The 7500-nt window shown below is 43.1% G+C and overlaps 1 protein-coding gene across 2 annotated transcripts in view; it reads right to left on the reverse strand.

Annotated features, from left to right (window-relative positions):
- Nucleotides 1–7500, reverse strand: part of epas1b (endothelial PAS domain protein 1b) — a 37676-nt gene that overhangs the window by 6497 nt on the left and 23679 nt on the right. For both annotated transcript variants that reach the window (XM_030378403.1, XM_030378402.1), the window contains exons 7-12: nucleotides 6724–6830; nucleotides 4824–4971; nucleotides 3422–3627; nucleotides 3133–3296; nucleotides 841–954; nucleotides 1–431 (exon numbers count right to left, since the gene is read on the reverse strand). The exon at nucleotides 1–431 is cut by the window's left edge and continues 66 nt beyond it. In XM_030378403.1, the coding sequence (XP_030234263.1) occupies nucleotides 1–431; nucleotides 841–954; nucleotides 3133–3296; nucleotides 3422–3627; nucleotides 4824–4971; nucleotides 6724–6830 (1170 nt within the window). The remainder of the gene's footprint in view (nucleotides 432–840; nucleotides 955–3132; nucleotides 3297–3421; nucleotides 3628–4823; nucleotides 4972–6723; nucleotides 6831–7500) is intronic.

Consider the following 7500-nt stretch of genomic DNA (forward strand, 5'->3'; position numbering starts at 1 on the left):
CCCTCCGGCCCCCGCTGACTACACTGGTATGTTAACAGGGGGTCCGGGGGCCACTGGACGTTCTGCCTGCCGCCCATGGAGGACAGAGGGGTGCTGGCCTGGACTTGGTGAGGCGCCATCCGGCCGTGGTTCTCCTTGCAGGAGCCCACTCTGGGGTCAACGGGGCCCTGGGTGTGGGGGGCTCCTCTCTTCTCCCCCGGGCCCCAGGTGTAGTGGCCCTCGCTCTTGCCATGGGCGGACAGAGGCTGGAAGAGGCTGGCGATGGCGTTGAAGCCGTGCTGGGGGCCCGTGTGGGACCCCGCCAGGGACCCCGCGGTGGAGCCCGGATCCATGGGCTCCAGGTCGGGGACGATGGGGTGGAGCTGGAAGTCCTCCCCGTCCATGGGGATGTAGGGAGCCAGGGTCTCCAGGTCCAGGTCACTCAGATCCCCCTGCAGAACCAGGTCATCAAGGGGTTATGGAATCACTCTGAGACTTCTGGGGTTGCATGGTTAATAACCAACCAAACAGGACGGCTGACAGCAGTACATAAGAGGATGGTGAGTGAGAGTGATAGAGTGTTTGGTCCTTGTTTTCAAGCATGCACAGCGCATGTTTTTATTATTTAAGGTTAAATTATGAATATCAAAGCCAAGACATTCACTTATTGAATATTATAATCTTTCTAATCAGTTTGAACCTGAAAATGCTTTTGACTTGCACTGGAAGTGTGAATGAAATAAGAAATAAATTCAACTAGAAAACTATTTGAAATAACGAAATACGACTTAATAATTAATCATAATGTACTGATCGATTGATGGATGTATAGCTAGAGAGTTAGATAAGCGAGAGACTAACCTCAGTGTTTGCAGTGCTGTTGATATCATCCGTATCCAGAGAAAACAGCTTCTCAGTCAGTTCGACCTTCAGGTCACAGTCCGCTGAGCTGTAGTATTCATCAGGGCTGCTGGGCTGGAGGGCCATAGCATTGGAAGGGTCAAGTTAAAGCTGCACTACACAAATCTCACCACTAGCAGCCTTTAGGGCAGTGTTTCCAAAACATTTTTCTTTTTAATTACAAACCATCTCAACCCAATTCATAATAGGCCTTATCAATAAAACCATGAAGAACAAATGTATGCATAAATTAACATTCCTGAGCGTTTTATGGCCAATTCCGCATCCCTTTATATATGAACTTAAACCAACCATTTCGAAGAGACAAATCACAACTTATTTTTATGCACTTGTAATTGAAAACATAATGCACGTATTAAATGCTCAATAAATTAGACCAAATAAATGCATTTAGGCAGAGTTAACATCTCCTGTTTGGCTATCTCATTGTTTTTATTTGTTCTCATCAGTAAAATAAACTCAATGCACGTTAGCCTTTCAACTAGATTCAATGTTATAAGTAAAATTATCAAAACAATACAAACATTCATTACTATCAAAAATATGCCACTTGTTGAAAGTTTTTTTTAAATGCTAATATGTAAAAAAAAATATGTGGGGGGGGCAAACGTTGACCAGTAAAATTTTACATAGTGCAGATTAAATAATTTCTTTAGAAACTGAACAGACAGAATGTAAGGGCAGCTTGATGATGTATTTTTTGAATGTTTTTGTATCCTTAAAGGTACAATATGGGACATTGACTCAAAGCATTTAGAATGGATACTGCAGTCCAAACGCCCAATATTGAGTTGTCTCCCCTGCCCCCTCCTCCCCAGACTCAGCTCACCTGGGTTGCCAGGTTGAGGGCACAAACACGGGTGCTAGACTAGACGAGCGCAACAGTATATTCTGAGACAAACACAGTTATCCTCCTTTGACAATGACAAGGCATGACGAGTCCTACACCTAAAGTGCTTCATGTAAACGTTTGTTATAAATTTATTGTTTGCAATTATAACCAGCTCATGTGGCCTCTGTATCTGGGCTCTGAGCTATCTCCATCAAATGCAACTCCAAGACTTTAGTGTTTTAGCACAGCTCTCATCAAAGAGCTTTTACCAAAGTGGCAAGGCTTCTGAGGACCGGTAGAAACTCACACAACTCAGTGAATCCAGCTAATTTGCTACCTTTCATGGCTACAGCACACTCTGTTTGTTTGCCAATTTTTTACCTGGCAAAAGAGGGTACTCGGAGGATAGTGATTCATAACACACAGGCCAAAAGTAAATCAACCATCCCTCCCAGGACCGGACATTTCAACGGAGAACCTTCTGGCTGTAGTACTGTTGTGTAAGAAGCCGGTATTTTGGCTCTTTCTACTCCCATTTTGCCCTGATCTTATCCGATTACATTTCATGGTTATTTTGTGATTTTGTATAGTTAGTTAGTTACACATAGCTCCCTTAATATACAAATTAATTCATTAATAGTCAGTAACGGATTTTCAAACGGTGAATGTTGGGTCATCGTGTATCCGATTTGTTTCCTGCTAATAAAGCACCTATGTGCCAGTGCCAGAAGGGAAGAGGGAAAAGAGGGTGATGGTGAATTATGACAAAGCCTCCATTCAAGACTGTCCACCCCCGCTATTCTCATACCCTCTGCCAGAACGACCCCAGAGCTACCAATGAACCCAGAAGCATCATAATGAAACGTTGACTAACAAATCTGTTCCCGTTCAGACTTGGGCGTTCACTCCCTTTGCTCCTGCCCTGTCTTGGCATCTTCTTTTTGAACAAACCTTTTGATTATCAGTTGTAGTGGGGTCAGCCTTTTTGTTTTTTTGCCGCCAGAGAGCCTGGTCGTAACAGGATGGGGAGGGTGTGAAACACCCAGGTGGGTGCTACTGCTACACCCTGATAGTGGGGGAGGTAGCCTGGCAAGACAATTGTATATGTACAGCCCTGGATCTCAGTTACAGGCCACATTATTGCATCACACTGACCGAAAACCAAGGATAAACCCCCTTCAATATAGTAGGAGGCCCTCCAGAGATGGTTCGGAGTGCAATGAGCCATAATTGAGAGATATCTACAAACCAAGCAAAATTTAATTAAAATTGGAGAGTTAGAAAATTATTCATGTCATACCCACACACACTTTGTAAAGCACTCGGACTGCAATGAAAAGCGCCATTGGATCTATTATGATAATGATCCTGGTTCATATTCATATTGAATGTCATAGTACCGTAGAGCAGCTGCTGAGACTCGGTGTAGCACTGCCAGGAGGCGGAGGCTGGGCAATGGTAAAGGTGCCCCCCATGTGAGCCATGTCTCCGGGCCCCGGGGCCGGTGGGCCCATCGGGGCGGCCGGGACCTGGGTATATGCTGGCTGATCAAAGTCAGAGGGACCTATCACAAAGAAGAAAAAAAAAGAAGAAAAATGAATAAAGCAATTTCAAAGCAGCGCGGAATTAAGTGATTAAAACCCAAAGACAAATGAATCAATTAGGGTCAAACAAGTGTTGCCGACGGACCGAAGTCCAGGGGGATGACGTCGTCGCCGGCCGTGGGCGCCAGCTGCAGTAGGTCCTCTGGCTCCTCCTTGAGTTTGGTGAAGAGCGGGACGGCCCGCTCGCCGGCGCCCGGGGAGGAGCCCCCGGCGCTGAAGAAGCTGCTTATGGGACGGGGACTGAACTCTGTCTGCTCCATGGAGAACACGGTGGACTCCTCCTCGATGTCACTGCAGCAGAGCAGACAGCCCAACCACAGCTGTGAGGTGTGACTCCAAACACAGGTGTATTTATAATCACTGAATGGGTGATTCAGTTCAACATCGTTCTGAATATTTATCACGATGTTGACGTACAGGATGATTGATTACAATAGACAAATAATCAAGGGAGATCTAGCCACAATGTTAATGTTAAAAAAAGTAAGTCAATTCTGTTAAAATAATTGTACTATAAAGGCTTTTCATTGCTGCAAATGCACATATTTCTGGGAAATTATGTTATTTCTTTTTGGCATTTATACATGAAAGGACTGCCACACATGAAGACTAAATCAGGCTTAATTCCCTCTCTCCTGTCCTTCCTCTTTCCTTGTCTGGTTTCTGATGAATCGATTTTACACTCAGTGGGCAGAAATCCTGAGTCAACCGCTCAAGGAAATCTCAGAACTTTGGTCAAAGTTAACTTAGCTAATCTTTCTGCTTGGAAATTTTGTAGGGGGTGAAAAAGCCGGCGTTAGGATTGAAACAACTAAATCCTGCCTTATAAGCAGGAGTTTACAATAGATTGAGTTACTTTGGAGGCATAAAAGCCTCTTTTTGAGCTAAAATACCCCAACTTATGGCACTGCAGTATCATTGAAAGTGAACACAGAATTTTTTTTAAAAAAAAATAAAAAATAAATATAGTTGCAAGCAACCAAGTATGACGAGTATGGTTCTCATTCTACAAGTTCTACAAGCCTGACCAATGTTATAACCTCAAAAGTTATAATAAAGTGCCATAATAAATAGCAAACTAGTCATTACCTAACCCTTTGTTCATATTTGTTAATTGTTACTAAAATATTTATTTGGCACAAGTTAATAGGTTTTTTCACGAGTGTCGCTGGTTAGGGTTAGGGTTAGTGTCGTGTTAGGGCCGTGTGCATTGGTTAGGGCCGTCTGTTAGGGTTAGGGCCGTGTGTTAGGGTTAGGGTCGTGTGTTAGGGTTAGGGCCGTGTGTTAAGGTTGGGTTATACCAACAACTAATATTTAATTAATGATGAAAAAACGATTAAACTAAGTTTGCTATTTATTATGGCACCTTATTATAAAGTGTTACCCAGGATTTTTTTATAATAATAATAATAATAATACTAACGAATACGATAGGATTCCTTTGTTTTTCGTAGGAACCCTAATAAAAATACGATGTCATGCTTTACCTGAGAACATAATTGATGCAGACGATACACTGTGGCTGTGAGTTGCGGCTGTTATAGATGACGGTTCCCTGGGTCTCTACCCAGACATAGCCGCCGTGTTTAGCCAGCATGCGGTACTGGCTGCTCACAGCCTGTCCCTTGCTGCACACTGCAGACGGAGACAAACGAGAGGGTGGACCCACAATATAATCAGGCAACAATGGTGATTAGAGGACCACAGACACTATCAGATAGGGCAGATATGATGCTGTGATTGGAGAGAACAGGGAAACAGGACATGCGATTATATTATATGATTTGGTGGTGTGAGAATAAAGTATATATTATTTGGAAGATATGGTGAAGAAGGTATAACTTGTATTTTATTTGTTAGATATGTTGGAAAAGGTATCATTTATATTATATTTGGTAGATTTGGTGCAGGTATAAACTATATTTTATTTGGGTGATTTGGTGTAGGTATAAGTTATATTGAATTCTTTATGGCGGTGAAGAGATCAATTATATTTTAGAGGGTAGCTAAGGTGGTATAGGCATAAATTAGATTTAATTTGGAAGAAAGGTGACAATGCATAAAGTACATTTGATTTGGTAGATATGGTGGTATTTCTACAGTATAAATCCACCTGGTGTAGCTGTAGCATGATGATGCAAGTCTGCTTCAGTTTAGTATCGTGATCTGACTTTTAAGAGGTTCAGTAAAAATAAGCTGGTCAACATGTAGGGTTTGGATGGTGTTGGGAAATCTCAGAACTTTGGTCAAAGTTAACTTAGCTAATCTTTCTGCTTGTTTGAAGCATTTCCACAAATTGTAACTTCTTTATTCGGTCTAACCACCATTGTCACTAGCATGAATTTCTTACAAAAATACAAAGAAAAGATCCTAGCACACATTAGTGACTACGTTTTAGTAAGAAACAAATCCCATGCTGGGGAGCCCTCTAGAAGACTCTCTCCTCTTGATATTTTAGCTTTAGGGATTGAAGGATGTTTATGTTGACTTGAGAAGGCAATGTGCTGGCCATGTGCCAAGGTCCAGCGCTGGCGTGGGAAAGGGCCGCGTTGGGGTCAACCAGTGCACGTGTTTGGGTATGTGTGTGTGTGTGTGTGTGTGTGTGTGTGTGTGTGTGTCCCATAAAGAACACTTTATACGAGGGAACATGGGTCTGCTGACAAGCATGTAACCGCTGCCCCCCCCCCCCCCACACATGCACACTACCCAACCCAGTAACATATATTCGCTCCCACAGACAAACCCAGAGCAACTCAATTATGCAGTCATAATCTCCCTGTAATCTTGTTCTCCCACTTTCACAGAGGGCCTCTAATGATATTGAACTGTCACCATAGACAAAAGCCATGACACTTCAGTCACATACACACATCACACGCACACGCACACGCACACGCACACACACACACACACACACACACACACACACACACACACCTCCATTGATGCTAATGGGGGCCACCTGGATCCTCCGCGTTTGAAGTCGCAGATGTGCAGCCCCTATCATGCCATCGCTGGGCACTCTTAATCGAGTGAAAAAACATCTTAATACCATGCACTGCACTGTACGCACACACGATTGGATCCAGAATCCAACAACACAGGGTGTGTGTGTGTGTGTGTGTGTGTGTGTGTGTGTGTGTGTGTGTGTGTGTGTGTGTGTGTGTGTGTGTGTGTGTTTGTGAGTGTGTGAGTGTGTGCATGACCGTGGGTGTAAGTGTGTCTGTATCTGTGTGCATGAGCGTGGGTGTATGTGTGTCTGTGAGTGCTTGTGTGCACATGTGTGTGTGTGTGTGTGTGTGTGTGTGTGTGTGTGTGTGTGTGTTTGTGTCTGTGTATGTTCGCATGAGCGTGTGTGTGTGTGTTTGTGTGTGTATGTGTGCTTACAATTCTGATGGCTCTTAGTGACGGTGTCTGCATCCAGGGCGTGGTAGAACTCATAGACAGAACGTCCCAGGAGGTCCTCAGGACTGTAGCCCATCAACTCATTCACCCTGTGACACACACACACACACACACACACACACACACACACACACACACACACACACACACACACACACACACACACACACACACACACACACACACACAGTTTCCAATACAATATCTCTGCTCAAGATAAAACACAAAACGTATGAAAGTGCAATACAAATCTAGAAGAACATTTGCTTATGCACAAGGTATTTGTACAATATTTGCATTACATTATATTATCTATTGTACTTTCATTTTTTAGCCCTTCTTATTTTATAAATATTCTATTGCTTCTTCCTGCTTCCTTGCTGCCAGCCTTGCTTTATCTGCCACCATTTATCTTTCCTTCTGGGAATTTAATGCTTCTTGAAAACTCATATCTATTCCTTTGCTGTTATCACTCAGCATTTGTTTGGGGATTGTTCCTGGTTGTGTTGCCATTGATTTCTTTTATCGTATTGCGTGCTTCGCCATTAAAGGATATCGCAGGATTAATGTGTATTGATTACATCAAAGCGTACCTGAAAGTATATCAAAGTATTCAACCACCTCAACAAACTTTGAAGCATGCTTTGATCGAAGCATTGCATTAAATGGACGCTAGATTTGTCAGGTTGATGATAAAGGACGTTAGCATACCCCTTTTCATTCAACTTTCTTGAAATTGTGTTTCTTCTTGTCGATCTA

The sequence above is a fragment of the Gadus morhua genome, chromosome 15 (genome assembly GCF_902167405.1).
Source record: "Gadus morhua chromosome 15, gadMor3.0, whole genome shotgun sequence".
Classification (NCBI taxonomy): Eukaryota; Metazoa; Chordata; class Actinopteri; order Gadiformes; family Gadidae; genus Gadus; species Gadus morhua.